General features: G+C 45.1%; 2 protein-coding genes across 4 annotated transcripts in view; both read right to left on the bottom strand.

The window, feature by feature from the left end:
• Positions 1-90: 90 nt before the first annotated feature.
• Positions 91-6336, bottom strand: NME9 (NME/NM23 family member 9). Its single transcript, XM_054282940.1, has 8 exons — positions 6263-6336; positions 6044-6168; positions 3557-3614; positions 2877-2980; positions 1715-1786; positions 1169-1282; positions 716-770; positions 91-178 (listed from the first exon to the last, which is right to left on the bottom strand). The coding sequence occupies exons 2-8, from the start codon at positions 6074-6076 to the stop codon at positions 174-176; spliced, it is 441 nt and encodes a 146-aa protein (XP_054138915.1). The 5' UTR covers positions 6077-6168; positions 6263-6336; the 3' UTR covers positions 91-173.
• A 1367-nt stretch (positions 6337-7703) lies between these two features.
• Positions 7704-24665, bottom strand: part of ARMC8 (armadillo repeat containing 8) — a 61867-nt gene continuing 44905 nt past the window's right edge. For all 3 annotated transcript variants that reach the window (XM_054282801.1, XM_054282800.1, XM_054282799.1), the window contains 12 exons: positions 23370-23570; positions 20640-20735; positions 20043-20125; positions 19694-19775; positions 18412-18498; positions 17323-17415; positions 16711-16860; positions 14960-15055; positions 13023-13118; positions 12482-12554; positions 11470-11563; positions 7704-10201 (listed from right to left, as the gene is read on the bottom strand). In XM_054282801.1, the coding sequence (XP_054138776.1) occupies positions 10168-10201; positions 11470-11563; positions 12482-12554; positions 13023-13118; positions 14960-15055; positions 16711-16860; positions 17323-17415; positions 18412-18498; positions 19694-19775; positions 20043-20125; positions 20640-20735; positions 23370-23570 (1185 nt within the window). In that variant the 3' untranslated portion in view covers positions 7704-10167. The remainder of the gene's footprint in view (positions 10202-11469; positions 11564-12481; positions 12555-13022; positions 13119-14959; positions 15056-16710; positions 16861-17322; positions 17416-18411; positions 18499-19693; positions 19776-20042; positions 20126-20639; positions 20736-23369; positions 23571-24665) is intronic.

Genomic DNA, 24665 nt, shown 5'->3' on the forward strand with positions numbered 1-24665 from the left:
AGCGCGGCGGGGCCGCCCCGCCCAGCCTTAAAGGGGCCGCGCGCCGCAGGCGCGGACCGGGGGACACCAAGGACACGGAACCGGTGCTGCTGCCGCAGGAAAACCTTGTATTTATTCAAAAAGCACGGATCTGCTCCACGGCTGCCGTTGTCATCCCGGACCCGATGGGTGCGTCAGCCTCCGAGGGAAGAAAATGAACGAAATTGACAATAGGCGCAGAAAGGAGAGGCAGAGACCAATATCCCCCACGCCCCTTCATCCCATGGTGCTTCAGCTAAAGCCAGGAGCGTTTTGCTTCTATTTCCAATATTCTGGAGCCTAAAATTTGGTGTGGACAGGGCCAGGATGCAGCATTGTCCTAGCAAAGCCAAGAAAAAAATTTCCCTTTTAGGAGAAGATGCAAAAGCCTTTGGGAATTCGTGGCCAATTTTAGATAAGGCAGGAGCTGGTGTAAGCAGATTTGGAGCCCAAGCTTTTGTGTTTTCTTTTAAAAAACCACCTGAAAACAGAAAGCCATGTGGGGTCTCCAAGGGCCCTCCAAGGGCAGGGTGGGGGCAAATATAAGATAAAACACATTGGAAAGCTAAATACTCCCAGTTTCACAATACCAGACACCCAAACTATGGGTATGTTTTCAAGGTGACTCTCCCCCTGTGCCCAGGTGGAGGAATGGCCCCTCTGGTGTCCCAACAGCTACACCTGTGCCTTGCCTTACCTGTTAGTCCTCCCCGTTGCTCCTCCTGCTCTCTGGAGAAGGCTCTGTCTGGCACCTGGCAGCAAGAGCACATGGATGGGACAGGAACACCCCACATCTCCCCTCCAGGTGAGCCTGTGCCAGGCAGGGCCCCACATCCCAGCTGCCCCTGAGCAGGAGCAGCCCAGCCCTCCTGCTGTCCCGGGCCAGGCCAGCTCCCAGGGACAGCAGAGGATCTGCCTGTCTAGGGTCACCTGCTGAGCTCTCAGTCACTGCACAGCAAGAGCTGGGGGAAAAGCATTCCCAGGAGCAGGCCAGCAACATCAGCAGAGAGTTGCAGGCTTTAGAGATGCCTTAGGAACAGCAGCTCACACAGAGGTGAGAGTTTTGCTCCTGAGAAATGTCATTACTTTAGACCACACACACAAAGCCAGTGCACATCTACAGGTGTCTGAAGCTTCAGTGACCCATTACCACCACAGGCTCTCCTCCATGGAATCCCTTCCTTTCCCCTGCCAGCTGTTTCACAATGGTCTTCTGCAGCAATGGTGCATCTGCTCCTCTTACAACAGCCACTAATTCTCCTCCCTGGAAGGTGTGGAAAGCAAATCAGTCAGCAAGTGCTCAGGTTGTGTTCTCTGGGCTCTGGAATTCCGCCCAGCAGCACATCACCCGCACTATATGTATCCTCCTCCCCTCAGAGCTGCTCTGCTCCACAGCAAGAGGGAAACCTTGGAACAGCCTGCTTTGTGCCTCCTCATCAATCTCAGATGAAGCAATGCAGATTGTGAGAGGAGTTAGCTCCTGCAGAAACAGCAGGCTGAACCTGAAGGCTCCACAGGGCAGCACACTGGCTATATATTCTTATCTGCACAGCATTTGATTACCAGCAGATACAGAGCAAATAAAATTGTTCCATAACACGTTAAAGAAATAAAACATCCTCCCCAAAGGACCATTGTTCCCACCAGCAGGTCACATTTATTGCTATGCAACCACTAGGAAAACATTTTCACTCACTGTATAAAAGAGAAAGACAGGCTCACATTGTCCTCTGTATTTTTCCAGAGCATCAATGGAATCAACTTCAGCCTAAAAGGAATGTAAAATAAAATAGGTGTTTCTAGAAGAGCATTTCTGCTCCAGAAGGATGCACACATGAGTGCCTGGACTCAGACACCCTCAGCTCTCTGGTGCTCACCCCCCCACACACACAAGAAAATACCTCTGGGCCGCAGACTTAGGGGACAAAATGACACTGGTCAGTAGCAGGGGCACAGCCAGCTCACAGCTCACTGCCAGAGCCTGAGCAGCAGGCAGACATCACCTGCAGGAGCTGGAGCAGCACTCCTGTGGGACAGGGATATCTATTCCCAGCAGCTTGCCTGGGTGAGTCCCAGAGGAAAAGCCTGAACAGTGAATTCAGAACTCCTGCCCATGAGGCTGAGAAGTGCCAGGAGGAGCTGCAGTGGCAGCAGAGATAGGAGCTGAGCCATGAGAAACCTCACTGCCTGCAGCTCTGTCCCCAGCCCAGAGCTGCCACCAGCCAGGAGAGGCACCAGAACACAGAGTCACCATGGCTGAGGCAGGGAGGGATTGTGAAGGGCTCCAGTCCCAGACCCTGCCCAGGGCAGGGCTGCTCTCAGTGCTACAGGAAGTTGTGTCAGTTTTGAGCTTTTCCAAGAATCAGCTCTGCACAGCACTCTGAGAACTTGTCCCAGTGTCCTACAGTCCCACCTGAAACTTTTCTATTTACTTGGACCTTTCCCTGCTGCAGCTTATCCCATTATCTCATGTCCTGTTGCTGTGTTTCCCTGACAGACATCAGTCTCTGCCTTCTCCATCCTCCCCCCACTGGACATCTGTCCCTTTTCCTCTCCAGGGTGACCAAATCCAGCTCCTTCAGCCTCTCCCTGTACATCAGAGGCAATGTGTTAATGCCTCTGTCTAATGTAACTTGCTTAAGTAGAAATCTATAAAGCATAGAGCAGTTGAAGCCTGAAAATCCTTAATTATATGAATTCTTATAGCCCCTGTATGTGGCAGGTTCACTCCCAGCAGCTGCAACTCCTGCACTGCTATGGTTTGGGCTAAATATTGGAAAGGGAAGTGATTTCAGCCCTTGGACCTCAGCTGATTTCAGAGGACTAGGTATTTCAAGCAGTGCCAAGTGAGATCTTACCACAGCAAAATGCAGGAGATCACTGCCAACTTCATTCTTGATTTTTTGGAACAGATTCACTACTGGTTTGCATGGGCCACACCAGGCTTGATACACATCAACAACTGCAAGCAGGAAAATGGGTCAGAAGGAGGCACAAATGGGTCAGGTTAGACACAGACCAATAGACCATGTGCTAGAAGGGCTGGATTCAGCTCTGAACTGGAAACCCTTGCAAGGTTTGAAATGCTGCATCAGAGGACAGAATTACATTACAAAATAACAAGCTAAGAATAATGTGGAGGAGTGTTAAATAGAAACATGGACATGGCTGTGACCTTGGAGATAGCTGACTTCCCAGGGAAAACTGCTGCAGAGGTAGAGCACATGAGGTTTTCCCAAGAACCTTGGGAGCCAGGGTTGTGGCTTGTCCTGGTGCTGGGGACAGTCCTGTTCCAAGCAGTGGAGACTGGACCAGCACTGCTTGGATTGCAGGATGACTGTCCCACATAAATGAATGTCCCACAACCTCCTGGTGGACCTGGCTGGTCTCAACTTGGTTAGAATATTTTTTTCTTCCATTCAGGGTAAGGGGAATGAAGAGACTGACTAAACATCCTTAACACCAGTAATTCCTAACAGTCTTGGCATCCTTTGAACACAGAACAAGAGCAATTCAGTGTGCTGACCAAACCCCTTACCAATGAGTCCTTTGAGACACAGCACTTCTTCCCAAAGCTCCTGGCTAGTAATGTTAATCTGTGTGAAAAATTGAAAAACACAGTAAAAGCCACAGTAACTCATCAGGTACTCCCAGGTGCTGCAAACATATTGACAAACCACTCCAGAGGGACACACCTGCCTCAAGAGGCATTACCTGAGCACTCAGGAAACTCCTCTGGCTGTGGTTCTCTCAGGATGTCTCCCAAGGTCCAAGGAAAGGCAGAGGGAAAGGGCAGCAGCATCCAGCCAAGGGCAAGTCCTCCCCTGTTTAGTGGCACTACTGGAAAGGTGGCTGCCTGGGGGTCCCAGACTCAGTTTGCAGAGGGTTGTTCTGGGGGTTGGCTGGGGCTCCAAACTGGGATCCCAGACCCACAGCCCCCTGTCAGGATCTCCATCTGCCTGCCCAGGGTTCCAGTTAACCACACCTCATTCAGGCCCAGTCCTCACAGGGTTTATGAACCACCTGATTCTCTAGCAGAAGTTTCTCACCCTGCCTGCACACAAACTTCACTATTTGAGATGTTTCAGCCTTGATAAACTAAACTAGCAAATACACAATTTCCATGATGTGTGGGCATTAGAGGGTGGTCTGAACCCAGCATGTCCTTACCTGAATTCCCTGCTGTTACCTAAAGACTTGCAAAGCACAGTGAGCAGAGAACACAAAGTTCTAGGCTGGGAGGGGCCTGTGGAGTCCTTCATCTAACCTCCTGCACAAAACTCAGCATTAGATCAGCTTGCTCAGGGATTGACCCTGTCAAGGATGCCCTAGACCATTCCACACACAGCACCACCCACTCTATTATCCCACACTCCCAATACTGTTATTAGAAAGGATATAATCCTTAACATTTCCCCCATTTTACAGGACTTGCCCTTCAGGATGTACTGAGAAAAACACAGGAAATTAAAATAAAAAAGGCTTCTGGAGAAATGCAAGATCTGGTTTTGTTCATCCTGAACAATGAAGATTCCTGACTCCTTCTTCAGTGGGTATCATCAACCCCAGCTACATTGAGACTGCAGTGGAAAACAGTAACTTGCATCAAGGCCAGCTATTTCACAATAATTAACACAAATAGGCATTAAAGGGCTGCTAAAATCTCACAACCAAGAACTGCAAGAGTGGGAACTCCAGTGCAAATGAAATGCCCTCTCCCAGGCGTTCAGAGCTGTGTCACTGGGGGTCACAGAGGGCAGTTTCTCCAGGGCCTTGTCTCACTCAGGGAACAGGGAGCTGTTCAGACACCTCTGTTTATTTGCCTGTTCAGAACATGACCCCAAGCTTCGTTTTCTCAGAGAACACCTGCAGAACTGCAACGTTTAATTATTTAATCCTAATGCTGGGACCACCCTCAGAGCGTTCCACAGAATGCTAATGAGTCTAAATGATTCATGACAGTATTTTGTGATAATGAATTTGGCCATAAGTTCAAATGCTGGCACTCTTCAAGGTGTTTTGCTAATCTGGATGTCCTGAGGCTGCTTGGACTTGGCTTTTCTCTAACAAAAGCAGATCCCTTCCAGGACATCCCCTCATGTCCTACACAGGTTCAGCTTTCATCTGCAGATATAAAAAAATCCCAGATGTGCAGATGTAGACTCAGATTTCCCTTCACTGCCAATGGGGCACAGTCTAGTTGATGTCAAGTTCCCCATCCCACAGGAACACAGCTGGACCAGCAGCAACAGAAACTATTCCTACCTTCATAAAGTGCCCCTTTCCTTGTTACACATACTCACATTTCCCTGTTTAAACAGTGAAGAAACAGGATCACAGACCCCACAATATCTTTCATTATTTCTCTCTTGAGAAGACTGAACTGCTCTCAAAATTTGAAGCAGACCTGCTGAACCCATTTTTGCTTTTCAATATTTTTGTTGTGAGAGAGTTTTGAACTGCTCTTAGAACCCCCTTCTCCCCATGCAGTAGTTATAAAGCATCGCTAGGTCACCTGTGCAGTGTAAACAGGAAAAGTTCTTTTATATATCACTGTGAAAATAGATTGTTCAGCCTTTGAGTCTTTCTTGTACCTTCTAGCTTTTCTACCTTTACAGCAATCTGTCTGAATACGTGACCTGGTCAGAAATGTCCAGTAATTCTTGCCATCCGGGACATGTGCCAACCTCAGTTCTCTACTCCTGAATATCCTCTGAGCTATTACCTCACAAAACAGAGGTATTTTGGTCTCTGACTGCAACCAAACCTGTGCTAGGCCCCAACATCCCCAAACACAACCTGCAGCCCTGCAGCAGCTCCCTCTGTCCCCCAGAGCCCTGACTGGGGACATGTGTGACCTGTCAGTCCTCCCACATGTCCCATCTGCCTCCAGGAATGCCTCTTCCCCACAAGGACCTCACACTGGGGCTTTGCCAGCAGAATCTGAGATACCCCAAGACTGAACCCCATCCTTTGCACTTACTGAGAGTTTACCAGGTCTGCTAAAGGCCTGGCTACTACTGACCTGCAGCACTACCTCCTTTTTCTTTGCAGCCATCCTTCTTCAGGAACAGGGTCCTTTGAGCAGCTGTCCCAAGCACAAAGTGCTACAGATGGCTTCTAATCACCTGGATCCAAGTGCTGGCCAACCTGCACCACAGAGAGAGCTTAGTACCTGGCTCTGCTGCTCCAGCCTGGGCACAGCCCCCACAGCAGAGCTGCAGTGCCCCAAACCTGGACTCACCTTTGCTCACACCTCCTCCAAGAGCTGAGGTGCTGCTGCAGGGCTTGAACTGCAGCTCCCTTCCAGGCCTTGTGCAGCAGCTGGCAGGATCCCAAGGCTGCCATGGCAGCGCTGGCATCGCCAGGGCAGCTCAGCCCAGCCCAGCCCCCTCCCTCCCCCAGTGCTGCCTGCAGCTCCATCTCCCCTGGGACTCCTGGAGCAGCAGCTGCAGGTGGAGCCTTTCTGCCTCCTGTGCCTGCCTCACCTGCCCAGCACCCCCAGCCCAACACTCACCCTCCACTCCAGTCTTCCCACACCTCTCTCCTAAACTGGGGGCTCAAAGCAAGGTGTGGATTCAGCTGTGACCTCGCAGCACTGAGCAAGGGTGTCCCCCTCCAAACAAGCTCAGGTTGTGGAGGTTTGTGGTTTCTGTTCCTCTCTGCAGTGGGAGCAGTGCCAGTGCCCAGCACCCCCGGTGATGCTGTTTAGGCAGCTCTTTATGCTTTTACCCCATCCCTTCCCACACCTGGGCACACTGGGCTGCAGGGGCACACCTTGGAGCTGCTTCTTGTCACACAGCACACGATGCCTGCTGGCCTGGTCCTCCAGCTGCTCACCATCCTCCTGGCTGAGGATTCAGGTTTTGGTGCATCAAGGCCCTCAGAATGTCTCTTTTTGTGGCAATCAGCCTGCAGAAAAGCCCTGATGATTTTGACTGCCACTTCCAAACTGACGGCTCTTGTGCTCACATTTCAGGATTACCAAAGAAAGCCCTTTTAAAGCCATTTTTTTACTCCTCAAGAACCTAATCTCAGACACCTCAATTATTCTTCTGCCTGCTGTGTCACTGCTTCAGCAGTTTTGTGGAGGCACAGCATCCACAGCAATAGGTAAAGTCTGTAAATTTTAAAAAGTATGAGATGTTTGCCTTTAGAATACCCTGGCACAAGCTGCTTTACACAGGTTACTTGGCTTCTTTAACTGCCACAATGCAAAGCTGTGACTGCAACAACAGCCACATGATGTTTTGTTTGATTTCCTGTGTGGGAAAGACAGTCCAAACATGGAATGAAAGTGGTGGGAGAGCCAAGGGTACCATTGTCTGACAGCTGGTGTCCCAAATGCCCTGCTCAATTTCACTCTGTGGCAATATGTAACCTCTGAAAGGAAGACTCCCATCAGGAGACCAATTGATAAAGAGAGGACATACTTCTCAACATCCATCAGAATGGCTTTTCATCAGAGAAATGGCCCAAGAACAGCAGAAATGCTGGTGATTCATATGATGTCCAGACAAACTTTGCTTTGGTTTTGTAAGCAATCCTGGAATTCACAAGCTGCTGCTACCTCATTAAGCTGGGAAAGCTCTGGGTGACCAGGAAAGTCTGTCCCACTGTGATTCTCGGGCTGTAGAGAAGATGACATAGAAAGCTCATATTTCTTCAGGAAGCTGAGAAAAATCTAGGTGTTCTGGTAAAGTTCTTTTTATTTACAGTATTCTTCTTTTTGTACATACCTACAGCAACATCAAAAATTATTCACAAAGTTTAACTGAATGTAAAAATGTTCTCATCCAACAGTTTGTCCTCTCTATACCTGTGGAAAACATCAGCTGTTCTCATGCAGCAACAAGATTGTCTGAGCATTGTTTTTTAGTTTTTTCTGGCAGAATTTTAGGAAGCCACCTCAAAAATTGTACAGAGATACTTTTACTCACCTTTTTTCTGAACACCTGTAGGCACCAAAGTTCTAGAAGCAAACTCACATTTGCTTTTAGAAATGTGAGTTGGGGAAGGATGAGAAGAGATACGTAAGAACTCGAGCTCCTAAACACAGACAGGAGTGCAAATGGAGCAGGGAGATGCCCACTGGACAGTTTTGCATTTACAATAACTGCCTCAACTTCTGTCTCAGTTCAAGCAAAAATGTATTTGATTAAATTTTATAAACAAGACTTTGCTTCTGAGGTACTGAGATTCAACAACTTCTCACATATTTTTACTTTCCCTTTTGTTCAACCCCCAAAGTCTATCATGAAACATGTGCAGAAGGACATTAAAAACTGCCAGTCACTTACTGCAATGCCTGGGGGGAAAGTGTCAGGTGCTCACTTTTATTTGTCTTTGAAGTGGAAGAAGTTACATGAAATGCAGATATTCTCCTTTGCAACCAAGTGATAACAGTTATCTGATATACAGAACATTCAAATTCCAGGCCAAACTGTGGTCACATTTTCTGACACAAAGAGTTACCTTGGAAAAAAACTAAGGCTGTCATCACAATTTGACCTTCTGATTAGAAATAAAAGATTTAGATAATTATCAAAATTGGTTAGCAAAGTTACAGACTTCTCTTCTTGCTGCAGCCTTCCTGAAGCTCAATGTAAGAGAAGAAGGATTTGGTTTAAGACATTGGCTGCAAACTCTAGTGCCTGTTAGTGCTATGTAAATTCAGTGTCTGGAGAGTCTGACTATGAACTATGGTCTAAACTGAAACCAGAAAGGAGACCTGGGCAGAGTCAGAGCCCTGAACTGCCTGAGGGCTCTGCCATTCCAGCCTGACCTCACACAGTCCCCTTCACTTGCACTCGTGTTTCCCCCTGCTCACTTGCAGGCACCATTTCAGGAACATCTGGACAGTCCAGGCTTCTGGATGCAGTCACACCCCACCAATTATCCAGCAATCTAAATCCATGCATGTGTGTATAGCTGCATATATACAGAAAATCTGGAGCAACATTACTGAGTATAAAACAAGACAGAACCCTCAGTTTTTCCATCCCTTCCCCAACTTAATGCACCCAGTTGATCATTTGTGGAAACAATTTGGAAGTCACTTAACTATTTGTGAAGATAAAGGATGCAAAACAAAAGCAATCCCTTAATCTTGCTTGCCAGCTCCTTCTAGTCTCTGGAAGGTGTAACTTCTGCAACACACTGTTTGCTCCACTGATCAGCGATCAGCAAATCCTTCTGACCATGAATAAGCCAATCCTTCAGCAATTAGCTGGGCAAGTTCCTGGCTGGCAAGGCAAGAGCTTATTCCTGCTGATCTTGCAGCCACCTGCTCCTTTCTGAAAAGCATCAGTCATGCTAACCCTGAAGTATGAGCTTGTTTTCTAAAATTGCAAAGAAACCCAAACCCAGTCCAGCTGGCCCATTCCATGGATTTGAGCATGTCGTGGATACCAGGTGACCTTGTATTGTGGCAAAGAACTCTTGGACCTTGTCAGTACAGAATGCGCTGCTTGGAATTTGGAGTCTATTGTCTCCCTCTGTTTTTCTCTTTAAAAACAAAGTATAATGTAAGTTAAGCTGAAGTTCAGAAATGCATATATTTTACTTAAAAACATTCATCTCTTCAAAATTCAAAATAAACTTTATGGGATACAACAGTTTGGTTTTTTTTTTTAAATAACATTTCATTCAAACGGTATATAATTCATTGAAGTATTCGTACAGCAAACAATAGTTAACCCTTGAAAACCTGTAGAAAAAGATTTTCACACAAAAAAAAAAAGGAAAACCAAAAGTGAGGTCTCACACCCACACACTCAGCCCAGCACACACACTCACTCGAGCACCCACGCACCCACACAAGGCTGCAGCAAAAGCAGAGAATTGGAGGCCCAAAAGGAAAACAATGACTGATTGTTCTATCTGAGAGTCCAGGTAGCTCAGGAAAAAAAACCCCAAAAAACCAAAACAACCCCCCCCACCCCGAGTCCTCTGAGTAAAGAAACTACCTCAAGAAAATTCTCAAGTGCACTGGAGACCTGATCATTTGAACTGTTTCTGCAAAGCAGCTCCCTGCACCTGAGAAAAATGCAGCCCAAGGTGACTTGTGCAAATATAAGGAGCCAGGAGTATCTCCTGCTATTCCTTAAGTAGACATGAGGGGTGTCCATAGATTCAATTAGTCTTTGATCATGCAAGGTACTGCTGGAGTGCTGTCTTCGCCCTGCAAGAAAGAACAACCCATTAATTACAGCAATCTGCCTTCAGGAGCAGCAGCAGCTTCATAGGCAGGCTCAGAGTGGGTCAGCAGAGAGGGAGGGAGGATGGCTGAGGAAAAGGCTCCCTCACTTTGGAAGGATCTGGCCCATGCTGCAGAAATGCTCTGTGGGGGTTGTAACTGTTAAAGAACCCCCCTGGCATGCAAGGATAACCTGATCCAGCCAAGGGCACTGGATCCCAGCACAAACTGAGGCATCCAGCATGGGGGGGCTTGGGAGGTGTGCTATACACACCCTCCAAAATCCCACAGGAGCAGGCACTGAAGAGCAATTGCTTTCTGTAATGCAGGTGTACCATGAAAAGCAGGTCTTTGAGCTGAGAAATCAAGGAGTGTCAACTCAGAATATACTAGAGGCACATTGGTCCTGTCAGGAATCCTGTAGGAATCCTGGTCCCACCAAAAGCATACAGTGAGGTGAGTGGGAGGAAGGAACCAGTCTAATAATGCAATTGATGTAATCTAATATTGCACAACATTTTTGTTAAAACAAAAACATCTCCCACCAGTCTGGGGTTACAATTCCATCATCACATGGGCTAATTCTGAGTTTCCTCCCACCTGAAGTGAGACACTTTGCTCTTCCTTTGTCCCCCACAGCTCCCAACCTGCTACCAAGACCTTAACAGACTTTTCCAGGACCTGATACAACTCATCAACACGGAAGAAGATTATTTATTTGTTTCTTCCCAGCTTCCTGCTGTGATCACAAGCCATAATAGCTCATGGAGGGGCTGGTGTGGCAGCAGTGGGATATCAAAATGTTCCTGATTATAATTTTCAGTGCTAATACTCTGGCATAGATTTTAAGATGAGAAGTCCTAAGTTTACTACTAAGATGTCTAAGAACACTAGAACATCTTTCATAAAACCAAGAATACCAAATTTAATGCATTTCAAAAACAACTGCACTGTTTTGAGTTGTGTTGTCTGCATGTGACATCTTTCAAAGATCAGCTTTTCTCCTTTGTACAATAAATATGGGCTGTTGCTAACTGTAGGTGGGTAATTGCAAATGGTTAACATAAAACCCCGGAAATTGTCAGAAACTGTTTTGGTTTTACACATGTTTGGGAAGCAGCCAGATGATCTGTGTGGATACTAACACAGGTAATAGCACAGGTGTGTGCAAAGTTACTGTTGGGCTTAATTAGTTAAAAATAATTTAATTGAGATTAACAGCTGTGGTGATCCTGTATTATGTTCATACTCACTTGTCACACAGATTGGGATCTGAGGACTGACTCAGTTTGTGTAGAATATCCACCACTCCCATGTCTCTGAGTTTGTCCTGGCGCTCCTGTGAACCTGCAACAACAACAACAACCCCAGTGCTGGGAGTGGCACCAGCCCCAGGGGCTGCAGGGAGCAGGAACCAGCTAAAGGAGGGGTGAGGAGCAATATCCAGCTACAGCACAGCCATGGAAACACTCCCTCAAACTCCCCAGGGAGCTCCAGCTTCTTTTGCTGTGCTCTGTGTTTGGAGCCAAAAACATCTTGAAGGCAAAAATCTTTATCCTAAGGTATCCTGACTTCAGCTGTTTTATTCTCATCTCTGATCTCACAGGATTTGGATGCAGAGAACATTCCCCTGGAGGTGTTTCTGAGCCTCACTTTTGCCCTCTCCTCCTCTCACCATATTCACCTGAGCAGCACCATCCCTCAGTCCCCTCTTGATAACCTCCCACTCTGCCAGGCCATGACTTCTCACCAAATGCCTTATCCACTGCTCCCAGTGTCACTCACAAGTCCTTTAGCTGGTTTTGGCTCAAGCCACTCATTTGGCACAACCATACTGTGGAAAATTTCATTGCCAGAAATCCCCTTCTAATCCATTTATTCTCTCCAGTGAACCTGTTCCCTCAAAAAATGAGTTTCCACAGCCCCTTTAGGATCTGGAAGCTCTTACAAGAATTCTCTTTTGCACCAGTTGTTTAGAGACTTGAGAGAAATGCTACAGGTGAAAACCTCCCCTGTGTCCCTCCAGCTCCTGTTTATTGTCCCTTGTGTGTCCTTCAGTGTCCTTGTGTCTTTCCCAGAGAGCTCTCTGCATCCTCCTCAGTGCCTCCTGACCACTCCCACATTCCATACTACACCTATAATGATGTTTCCCATTACACTTTGGATCCCAATGCACTGTGCACTGCAAATATTGATTACTATTCAACAAAAGCTTTTTGATCAGGATAGTAACTTGTCTGTGCATTAATAAGGAGGGTTTCTTACCTTCCTCTTCATTCCAGATGAGATTAGATATACAGAACATGGCAGCAAGCTGTAGTTTAGCATTTGAATGACTCTAAATATAGAAAAAGAAAACTCAAGTTTAGAAGAAGAAATTCAGAAATTCACAATACTTGTATTTTGGCATTCATTATGTAATAAATAAGATAGAAAAGCTGGGATAAATTCTCATGTACAACTTGTCTCAAACATAGGGTCATAATATAAGGCACTTGAGTAGTGGTGAATCACTTCCTTCCAAATGTTTACTGACATCTTCAATATATGCCTTTTCCAAGTTCATTAAATGTTTTCTATGTAGATGAAGTCACTGTAATGTTTTTATAGGAAATAACCCTTGGATTTTCATTTTAGTCAGTTCCTCTGTACACCTCTGCCATCCAGAACTGCACTTACACCCCACTGGTTATATGGAAATTAAATGCATGATAGTGAATAATTCACATAAAAATCCTAAAGCACTTTCCTTCTTTTCAGTCCTGCAAAAGACCAACACAAATCCTTTAAGAGAAATATCTCTTACCATGTAGTATTTGATTTTCTGCAGGATGTCATCATTGGTCATAATCAGTTCTTTTGCTGTTGTGCCATCTGCTATATTGGCAAGGATACACAATGTCTGAAAGAGAGAAAAACTGGGAAGTTATTTGGCCCCAGATCACATCCCATCACAGCTTCTCTGACAGCTCTGAACTCGGGACAAACAACTCCTTTAATTAGTTTTAATATCTTTAATCTGGAGTTTCCAGCTTGCTCACATCTAGGGCCAATGCCAAGGAGTCACCAGCTGTGGGGAGCATCCCTGACCAAAAACATTCATCACCATTTTAAAATGAAGAGCAGCACTCATCAATTCATTGCCAGGAAGAACATTTTAAGTCTCTTATGGAAATCTGCAACATATAGGAAAGAAAACATATATTCTTATTTATATTCTGCCCCAGAATATAAAGCAGTCTGTTCTGTAGCAGTGGCTGGGGGGAAAGGAAAAACAACAAACCCCAACCATTTCCACCTCATTCTTAAGGCCAGGAAAAGGTGAGACAGAGGCATTCCTGCTGATCTGGCAGAGCAGCCATTTGTTTTCAGCAAGTCTAATCACAGCTGTCACCTGCAGAGGTAACTCCAGCTACTTCTGCAGCTGTTTTATTTCTTTAAAATTACAGAAGCCATCCCACAGGATGCCCTTGAAGCACCCTGGCCCATCACTGGCACTACCTGCACAGAGCTTTGACTGGCACAGCCCCTTCCCTGGCTCTCAGGGTCACCTGGAGATGCTCCACAGGCTCTTTCCCAAAGGACTTGACCATCTTTTCTGGACATGCTGGGAGGACACTGGAGCAGGATCAGCACTTGCATGTGCTTGTGTCTAAGCTGCACTGCACTGTGTCAGCAGCTGCAGAGACTAATTACTTCCAAGCTGCTAATTACATCCTGATGAGGCTAGCAGTGACAGACACAATCACTGTCCTGCTGCAAGCAGGGGTTCTGGTGTGCAGAGAGGTACTACTGGATCTTGAAATAAGAGCCAGCTGCACCACAGGGACCAAGGAAATGCTCAGTGGATATAGGCCCCAAACTCCAAAGCCCATATTCAGCCCCAGCCCTTTCCCAGAGCATTTCCCAGGTGTGCTGGTTCACACTAAACTTGCTAACAACTGTCTTTGGGGATTTTCTTTTTCTAATTTTGCACTTAAATTGCCAAAGGAGGCCTGTTGGCCTTCAGCCTGTTCTTCCCTGAGCAGGGATTTAGACCAGCTCTACTCCTGCACTCATTTCCCACGCTGTTGGCTACCCATATCCAACCTAAGCCAAAGCAATCCTCTGGCATTACCCACAGCTCCTTGCTGCCCCCATCCTTCCACACACCCCATATGAGGAAGGAACACAGTTCTCCCACTACCTGTCTTGCCTGGCACAAGAGTTATCCAGCCAAATCCTGCCCAGCTATCCTCTAGCTTCTGCTTTACACCCCCACAGCAGCTGTCCTTGTACATTGGCTCCAGGATGCCATTCCCTGCTGGCCATCTCCTCTTTCCCTCTACCTTACCCCCTGCAGATTGGGTTTTCTTTAACTTTTAATTTGGCAGGCCAGGTCCCTCCCCACTTTTTCCTGGGCTCCACCAGGATGTTCCTTCCCCTGCTAGTGCTTCTCTTCTATTCCTACTGATCCCTTCCAGCCATGCAACAGCCCCAATTTAATTCTTCTGCTCTCACATCCCTCTTCTCTTTGCCAAACCTACATTTGCAAAACCAATCTGAATTCAGTTCAAACAATTTTGTAACAATCCATTACAAAGAAAAACATTCTTGTAGGTACTCAAGTTATTCATCTGACAGATCTCAGTAAAATATTCACAGCACATTATAATCCCAAACAAAAATGACATGTTGTGAACAGTAAGCATTCTTTGCTCTTATATTTTATTCTGCCAAGACAACACAAAACACAAAAGGTACCTGCTCTTTGACTTCTATATTGTGCTCCCCTTCCAGAATGAGGGTCACTGCTTGCATGATTTGCTTCCCATGAGTGCTCATTATGTGGTCTATGTGCTGCCAAAGCAAGGATGAAATACATTTAGTGTGACTCCCCAGACAAGGAAGGGACATTCCTGCTTGACTCACTCCAACTGCACACAGACCAACTGCTCCCAAACCATGAATTAATCACAGCACAAACACTTCAGAAAATTCTTCTTCATTTAGAGCCTGCTTTTGTCTGAGAGAGCATCACATGAGCCTTGGTGATGCTTTCCCTGTCACCTGGAGAGGTGACACTGCTGTCCCAGCTGCCAGGCTGAGGCCTGAACCCTGCTGACCCACGCTCTAAATGTGTGATCTGCAGTTGGAAACAACCACTTCCCTTCTGATAACCAGGGGTAATATCAGAGAGGAGTGAGAAAACTGATGTTTCTTCTCTGGTATTTGCTACTCTTGCAGGGACACTGTGCCCAGATCCAACAACCACATTTCCAAAGCTTTACAGGGCAGAGAAGTAAGCCAGATGCATTGGTTATTGTCTGAGAAACTGCCCTAAGTTCACAGGGTCACAGCTCAAAGGTCACCTGATGACAGACTATGAACACCTACACTAGAATAACAGAGAAAAGATTAAACAAGGTCTACTGGATTAGTTGATACCAAACCTCAGAGGCAGCAAACAGGCACCAGAGATGACCAGCACACGGCACACCACAATTCCTTTAAGACCTCAGGGATTCTTGTAGAACTTATTAAATTTGCTAATAATAGGATTTCATTGGAAAGCTGCTGGATGAGATATTCTGGAGTGAATTTTGAGTAAAGGCTGAAAATGGCTGGTTCTGGCTCTAAAACCTGCCATAGGAAGCAGTGAAGCTGGCACATAGCTCCAGATGGAGAACATCTTAAGTGACAGTGACAGTTCTCAGGGTGAATTCAATGAATGACAGGCTATTAAGTATTTTTTCACATTAAGACAGAGCTAATTTTCTATCAAGGTTATTGAGACTCAATGAGTGAGAATATCAGAAGATTTTTTTACAGTGACCTTTTTCTGGTAGAAACACAGTATGTGATAAATGCACAGAGAGGCTTCATGGGGTTTTCCCCTCAAAAATGCTGGCTTGCCCAATTCTTGTTGCATGTTTTTTCTCTGTTCTTCACAGGGGATTACCCCCTTCTTTTCATCCATGACTATCTCTTTCTCCTTGTCAAAAACAACTCCTGGACTTAAATTTTCTAACCATTTTATTTCAGGGTGTAAAATGAACATCTGCATTTTGTGAGTGCACAGTCTCACACCAAATTCACAAAGCCAGTACTACTTATGTAGATGGATAAGAACAGATGCATTTCAAGTGCCAAGGAAGAAGAAAGACAGGTATCTTTGAGATCTGGACCTTCCTGTACACTGACTCAATGGCGCAACCCTCAGTGTTGTTTTGGACAAGTTTCACAGAGAAACTGCTATGAAAATAATGTTGCTAAGAGCTAAATGCAATGGAATTGAACATTAAATGAAAATGTCTAGCTCTGATAATAATTACAGTGTTTCCATGGATGCAGAGGATTTGCTCAAATACTTTCTCACACTGATTTGCACATTTGCTTACAGATATTTGAATAAATTCAAGTGGTGTTAAAACAGGAAAATGTCCTGCACAGAAGCAGTGGATTGGCTGCTTGTTTGATCAGCTTTCAGAAGGTCTGTGTGCAGCTCTACTTACTGGGCGAGTGGAGAGAAGATTCCTGAGCAGTCCCAAGGTTTTCATCAGAACATTTACATCGGAATCAGAAAGCAATTGAAACAACTGCTCTGTGCTCAGACCCCGCAGGATGTCTGACTTGATCTTCTGTTCTGCTTGAAATGCCATGTTCTGAAACAGATACACCTTTTAATGGATTTTTTTACCTGGGCTTTCATTCTTTTAGTAGACTATTCCCTACAAGAATATATCCTTCCTAAATTAATCTTGCAAAAAGGCTGTAATTTATGAGCAACTGCTACACAGTGAATTCAATTTTCACATTGTCTTACACCTGACCTGGTTATTACCTGCTTTTATTTTCCCCCTGGCATGCTACTACTGACACTACTGCTTCCTTGAATGATCTTGGCAACAAAATTAGTACTAGAACTGAAGAATTTGTTTTACTTTATGGACTAATGGGTGAAGTGCTCCAGGCTGATGCTGTCTTTCTTTTGCAGTTTGGTGGAACACCAAGGCAGATTTCAATTATGTCATTGTTAATAACAACTGACAAGTTCTACAAGATATGTTCCCAAGCTTTTTAAGGCACACAGTCACAAGTGGTATTTCACTGGGTGTCCTACTCACCATTAAAGCCCAAATGCCGTTCACTCGCAAGGCAAGATTTTCACTCTGGGTTAAACTACATAGAAGTTCTATGGCTCCTGATTCTAAAATAGGCTGAAAGAAGGAGGGAAAACCAGATCTTTACAACACTACTTGGACTAACTGCATGTATGAAAATACTAAAAATATACTCCTTGTATTTTATCCTTGAGCTTACAACATGTCCAGTGCACCCACATGAACTGGCCATGCCACACCCCATATCCATGACCATTTCAAAGTAGGTGTTATGAAAAAAAGTCAGGTCAAGGCAGCTGCTTTCTCCTATGTCTGTGTTTGTGGAGACATGGATGCACACACATTTATATGTGTATATACATCACCTCACACTGCTGCTCACACCCCACAAACACTTGACCTGCAGTCTGCTAAAAAAAGCCCCATGGGTGGCCTCATGGCCAGTGAACTGCGCTTGGCATTATTTCAGTTAATTTGCTGTCTCACAGATATGATTGAAGCCACCGAGACCAACTGATAATTTGGTAATCCATAGAGCCCTGCAGGATCCCACACACAGCACAATCTTGAAAATATTTTCTGTAATTAAGAACTATTTTAGACTTGGGGAATTCTGGCACTGCTGTGGAGTGTTGATTTGTGTGTCTGATCTGTATGAAACACAGACTCTGCAGAACCAGATATCCTGTACTGCTCATCAGAGAACAATAAAAACACAAGACTCAGCAAAGCCAGCATTTTCAGCATTACAGTAGCAGTAATTCTCTAAGACAATGGATCACATTGCAAATGATCAGTGTGGTTTCTTCTTGTTTATGATCTTTATAGATAACAATGCTTTACAAGTAAAAAGGAAATGACAAAACTTCATGTCTGCTTCTTTTCTTTAGAGACCAAATTAACTGTCACAGCACTGTAAGCAGATGATTTTTTTTTTGTTCTCAAGCCATCAGTGGCACAGGCTCTGTAACAATCAGCTCCATAACATGTCACAAGCAATGGCTGTCAATTAACAGGCCTTTATGCTAATTGAACCATTGTGTAATCTCACTTCAGTCCATCCCCTCTCCCTGCTGCTGGCCAAGTACTCACCTCCTTGCTTGGAGAGAATTCCAGAAGAAGATTGCATAGCGTGGAAGATGCTACTACAAGAATTTCATTTGGAGCATTCTGTAAAACCTGCAGGCAGAAGGGAGAGAGAGGAATTCTGTTAGCAGGATAATGAAGAGATCACTAAAATGGAATACCTGGAATTATGCTGTAGCTGGATATTCCAGACTTCAGGAGGTGCTTCCATGCTAGCAATGCAAGCCCAGACTGATACACATCACAGGACAAGCGGGAGCAATTCATTATTTCACAAAAGTCACACATAAGAGCTTTCAGTCCAATTTAGTAGAAATCAGTGGGGACAAGCCCTGCCCTGCAAAGGACACATATGCAGAGGAAGCTCCAGGAGGAGCCTCTTCAACCTCTCTGTACCTTGTGCTAAGCACAACACAGCAAATTCTCTAAGAAGCATCCTGTCAGAGGAGCACAGCCTGAGACAAGTTTTGGTCCCTTACCTCTGCCTGGATCTCCAGCAGCACCAAAACACCAACTCCTGAATCAAACATGTTCCTCACTTGTTCCCTACTGCCAACAACATCTTCTGTGCTCCAGTCATTTCACTTCTGAACAGACAAGTCAAGGTGACTTCAGGAGATTGCTATGGGTGTCAATACTGCCCAAGCCTTCAGGTATGCTAGCAGTCTGTTCTGCATTTTCAAGGTCTCAAAGATGTTGAAACTGAGAAACTGGTTTATTATGTGTGTTTATGATAGTAACATTACAGGATGAGAGATGACATACATGTTACACACTTGACTCTCAATCTTGTGGAAAATTGCTCTATATGACAATGTGTCTTTTTAAAGGTCTTTCTGAGCTCTTTGATTTCAACTATAGAATCTGCAATGAGATGTAAGAGGTAGAGAATCATAGGAGAAAACACAGATGTAAATTCTCTTACAGAGCTCACAGACCAAGTCTGAACCGTGCCATCCAGCCTGAGTCTGACATTAAGGGACATGTAGCGCTTGTAGTGTCCTGTGTGACCATTGAGAATAATTGAGTTTCACTCACTGATGACAAAAAAAAATCCCCAAAAACAATAATGAAAAAAGGAAACAAAAAGCCAAAGAAAACCAAGCATGCTTGCTGCTGTTGCCTTTTCTTGACTTATGACTCTCTTAGGAGAAGGCCCCAGGATTTTGATTTCTAGGTAACTTGTATCATGATTCTACAGCAAGGCATGCCAACTGAACAGACACCCTGTGCTCCCTGAATGTACCAGAACACTCCAGGCACTGAGACCTGACTGCTCCTCACTTACCTTCATTAAAGGCTTCCATACAGCATGATCCTGAAAACTTGTCCTGAGCTGCTGGACAGAACGGGACAAACTGTGCAAACATCTGGAATGGAAGAGAAATCCTCCCTGTGAGACATGCACACCCCCATGGGCTGTACACACCCTGCTGCCCCACAAGGATTCCTGAGCTGGGAGGCAGGCAAGGAGAAACCTGGGAACAGCCAGGAGAAAACCCTGCACCCGCCCAGGATTACTGCCCCTCTCCCCCAGGAGGGCCCCAAGAGCAGAACTGAGATCAGGGCAGCTCTCAGACAGTGACAGGAGTTCTCCCAGTGCAGCCCAGGCTCTGCAGGGACGGGGACAGGCTCACCTGACTGCAGCCAAGCGCACCTTGATGCTGGACTCGGACAGGCCGTTAACGATGCGGTCCATCATGTTCTCAGTCTCAATGATCTGCACCAAAGAACTCAGGTCAGTGCACAGCTCACAGCATCCATGGCTTGCTGGGGTTTGGCTGCAGCATCTTCAATGTTACATATAAAAACTGCAACTAAAACCAGCATGCCACACTCTCTTCTCAGATTAAGGGGAAAGTTTTGTCATATAATGGAATAAATGAGAACAGCGGTGTATTGTCTGTCTCAGAACACAAGTTTCAGAAATTTCTCATATGCCACAACAATATTCCTTATGAGTAGCCAAGTACCAAAAATGCTGAAAGACAACTCCTTGTGCAAGTCTAGTTCATCACTGTGAAGATGCTCACACAACTAAACTTAACTTTTGTTATACTCTGATAGCAAGACATTAATTTTTCCTCCAATTCCACAAAATATGAAAATTAGTATTAATGGAGGAGAGAGGGTTCATTTCAACCTATTAGCATCATATTGGGAAATCCCTGGGAGGGTGGGAATTGCTGCTTTCCCTGTGGCTGAGCAGGGCCCAGCAGGCTCCCTGGGCTCACCTTTTTGCGGATGTCCTCGTCGTTGGCCCCCAGCGAGGCGTAGAGCTTGAAGGCGGCCTGGCGCAGCTCGTGGGCATGCTTCAGGTCATGGTCCAGCTGGGAACACAGCACAGGCACAGGCTCAGCCAAGGCTGCTGCAGTGTCATATTCTGCTTTGTTCTACACTGCTGCTTACCCACACTCTCTGTCTGCCACCCCAGGGGCAGCCAGAAGCACAAGGTGCTGCTCCCTGAGCTCATCACGCAATAACCAGAGTTAGGACTATGGTTCATTTCTCTACTGAGTAATAGAGAAGACAACTTTGTCTTCAATTTGAGGACAAAACAAGGTTAGGACTCTATCAAGACCATATTCAGGTAAAAGCTATTCTTATCTCTCAACAGAGACTTACAGGAACTAGCCAGAAGGAGTGAAAATACTGAGAGAGAATCAAGACCAGTTTTATCAAGAAAATTGAAGCAAAACCAGGAGCCAAAGTTGGCCTCTAAATCTCATGCCGTGTTAAGGAGGGTGAGGTTGGATATCATGAAAAGGTTTTTCCCTCAGAGGGTGCTGGGGCACTGAACAGCCTCCCCAGGGAACGGGCACATCCCCAAGGCTGCCAGAGCTCCAGGAGAGTTTGGACAATGCTCTCAGGGGTGCCCAGGGTGGGATTGTTGGGGTGTCTGTGCAAGGCCAGCAGCTGGACTCGATGATCCTTGGCATCTCTTCCAGCTCAGCATATTCTACTATTTTATGATAATTAATGGGAGCACTAAAGGCATCATAAAATAGTGGTGTTTAAGATTGACCTTGCTTGGAAGAACAAATTTAGGCTCTCAGATCTCCTCATGTTCTCTTCTGAGAATAATTCTGTGACTCTGACTATCCTCAAAACTCAGTTCCAAAATGTTCTACAAAACAATGCAATCTTCAAAGTCTACACAAAATGCCAGGAAAATGACAGTATAAAGTAGAAAAGTGCTGAAATAAAAGAAATGTCAAAAATAAAGCTCTATGAGTAATTGTCTCCAGTGCAGCTATATTGGAGCAGAAGTATTAAAATATTATTTTATAAATATTTTAATATTATGTTATAAATGTTTTAAGCAGACAAGTTCTCTGTTTGGCAGATTCCTCACTCACTCCTCACGTAGTTTTACCTTACAGGGTGCAGTTCCAAGCACTCTGTTCAAAGTCAGTACCCTGGATTCCCAGTTGGCTGCCTCTACAGACTTACTGCACACTCAGAGCACTGTCATAATATTTAGAATTGCCCCACTCACTTTTGGAACCTGATCATATTTTTGATGCTACAGCCAACATCCATTACTCCTCAATAAGCTGCTAAACTTCTTTTTGCTCAGTTTTTTTATACTGTAACTAATTTTTTTTAATGTTTCATTTGCATTTTTACAGAGCATTCAAGAGGCTCTCTATGCAGAATTAACCCCATTCCATCAGGGTCACAGCAATTACCCTGTCCCTTGGGCCAGTTTCAGAAAAAAAGCAAAGCTCTGTAATGTATTTTTTGGATTCTTTCTAATAATCAGTTTCAGCAAGACTCCAAGGTACATCTGGTCTCTGTTTATCCAATGTCTTGCAAGTGCAGATAACTCCTAATATGAAACAGTGCACGACATCTACATGTTTTTGTGCTTAAACACAAGAGAACCACCTCTGAATTTCAGATTTTCCACAGATCTGACCTAAGAATTGAAAACAAATCTCTCTTCATATGGACTATTCAACTCTTATGAAGCTGAAATGTGCTGGTTCCTGAAGGCAAGATGTTTAAACTTGGGAGGATGGGAAGACCAGATATACACACTTTTGTGTGGTTAATGAAGTCTCCAAAGAGCAGTGACTGAGCCTTGGAGAGTACAAACATCAAAAATCAAGCCCTGCTGCACCTCTGGTCACCTCTCAATTGAGGACCTCAGGCACCAGGTTGTGGCAGCAGCTCTCTGGCCACAGAGAGCAGGCACAGACTTTTTTAGAAAAATCTTGAGAAACTGTGGGGAACTTAGAGGAAAAGAATTCAAACAATTATTATCTCTCTTTCTGTAACCATTGTTTATAGATACGGTTCTCTAGAGTGTGTTATATTGGTTGATAACCACCATTAGTGTGCGAGGAGTTTTCACTTTGAGACCAATCAGGTCTTGGGTCTTACAAGAATATGGAGGGGCTTGAGAGCTGGCTTGCAAGCAAAGCTGAGTTAATAGAAGAAATAACAATTGATGATTTTTGAGTGTATCTATAGCAAGAAGGAAGACAAGGCTGTCAGCACAGAAACAGATTAGAAAAGATACATGAACATTTTTGTAAGTTAGACTACATGCATAAGTAGATGTGTTTACGTGCCTTACGGAATTTCCGTCAAACTTTTGCCAATTATATTGACGTTAATTGCTTTGCACCAATGAATATAATAAGTTATTGTGATGTAGCTAATGACTTAAGATCACGCTTCTTTAAGAGTATATAAGCTGGAGAATATGCAGAATAAAAAACTTTTTCTTCTTAGACCCTGATCATGTGTGTATGTCACATACAGCCTAACAGTGACATAAGAACTGTAGATTTCTAACAATAGTGTCTTTATGGATCATGGAATCAATGCTATGTGGTACCAGACTGGGGGCCCTACCACACCAGGTTTAACCACAATGAAACAGCCCCATCCTGAGCTGGTTTCTTTTTGGTTTTGCCCATTCCTCAAGGCCCAGAGCAGGTCAGGGAGCTCACCCTCTTGATGTCGGTGATGGCGCTGACGGAGCTGGGGTACTTGAAGTAGTCGGCCAGCATGACGATGAGGTGGTCGGTGATGCTGGCCATCCTCTGCAGCTCCACATCTGTCTCTATCAGGTAGGCCAGAGTCTCTGCCCCCTCCACCCTCTCCTCCAGCAGTCTGTCCTTACTGCACATTCGAACCAAGCATGGCAGAGTCTGCAGAGATGAAATATAAGGAGTTTCTAGTGTAGCTGCATTGAAACTCCAAAGAAACTAAACAACTGTCCTACAGCAATGCTCTGCCATCGTTCTTTAGATAAGAACTTTCACACACACATTTCAGTGGGTTCAGAGACTCCACACACAGAATTGTTCAGGCATTGCTGAGTGTACAATCTCCTACTTTCACACAACCTCTCACACAGCCAAAATCATGCAATGTTTGGAAGTAAACATAGACAAAGTTTGACAAAGCATTGTAAAAATTTTTATTAATCCCCTCAGAAGTTGATATTTTCACAGGCCTGTTCTTGCTACACACCAGAACCAAAAGTACCCAAGCTGCCCTCAAGTACTTGACCCCTCCTGCCCTTCTGTGATCCAGGATTAACTAAGGGCAATGCAGTCATTAAATAATCTCAGGGTTCCTTTCCCACACACTGGCTGCCTGGAGCAGAGGGCAAGGGAGGAATACTCCTCAGCAAGCAGCATATTTGATCAACCAGAAAAGCTAACCTGGAATCCAGGTCCATTCTGCCTTCCCTGACATCCCCCCTAACTTGGTTACACCCACACACCAGTTTTGCTCCACCTTCTCTACTGAAACAGAAAAACCAATCAAGTCTTTCTTTACCAGAAGTCCAATGGAAAGTACTTAACTCTGGACAGGCCAATTCTCCAAGAGCTGGGACTCTGCTCCCTCAAGCCTTCCCAAATATGAAAATGGACAAGGAATAACACCAAGGTTTGTGCTTGTGCAATGCCACCAAGTTCAACAGCATAACTCCGGTAAATGTTGCTCAGAGGCATGTTGTGGGGACCTGAAATAACATCTACCCATTGACTGTTCAAATGATCAATAGATAAATACCTGATCTCCATTGCACAGGAAACAGGACTTGCCTACATATTTTAGAAAGCTAGATGTCACCTCAAAGACTCTCACTGAGGTGGTGAATCTTGCAGCTAATCCAGTGAGCCAAAGCACTCCCTTCTGCAGACCTGGCCTTGAGGCAGCAGGGAAGATTGTACACAGGCTCTCAAAAAATTATATTCATGTGGAGAAAGAAAGAAAGAAATGGAATTCCATGT

This window comes from Melozone crissalis, unplaced genomic scaffold (assembly GCF_028551555.1).
Source record: "Melozone crissalis strain CALT ecotype California unplaced genomic scaffold, PUWL_Pcris_2 ptg000034l_1, whole genome shotgun sequence".
Taxonomy (NCBI): domain Eukaryota; kingdom Metazoa; phylum Chordata; class Aves; order Passeriformes; family Passerellidae; genus Melozone; species Melozone crissalis.

Coding starts and splice junctions, on each gene's coding strand:
- NME9 (XM_054282940.1), bottom strand. CDS start 6,076: ATGGCTGCAAAGAAAAAGGAGGTAGTGCTGCAG. Junction 2,981..3,556: donor GTGTCTCAAAGGACTCATTG/GTAAGGGGTTTG, acceptor TCCTGCTTGCAG/TTGTTGATGTGTATCAAGCC. Junction 1,787..2,876: donor ATCTCCTGCATTTTGCTGTG/GTAAGATCTCAC, acceptor CATTCCTTTTAG/GCTGAAGTTGATTCCATTGA.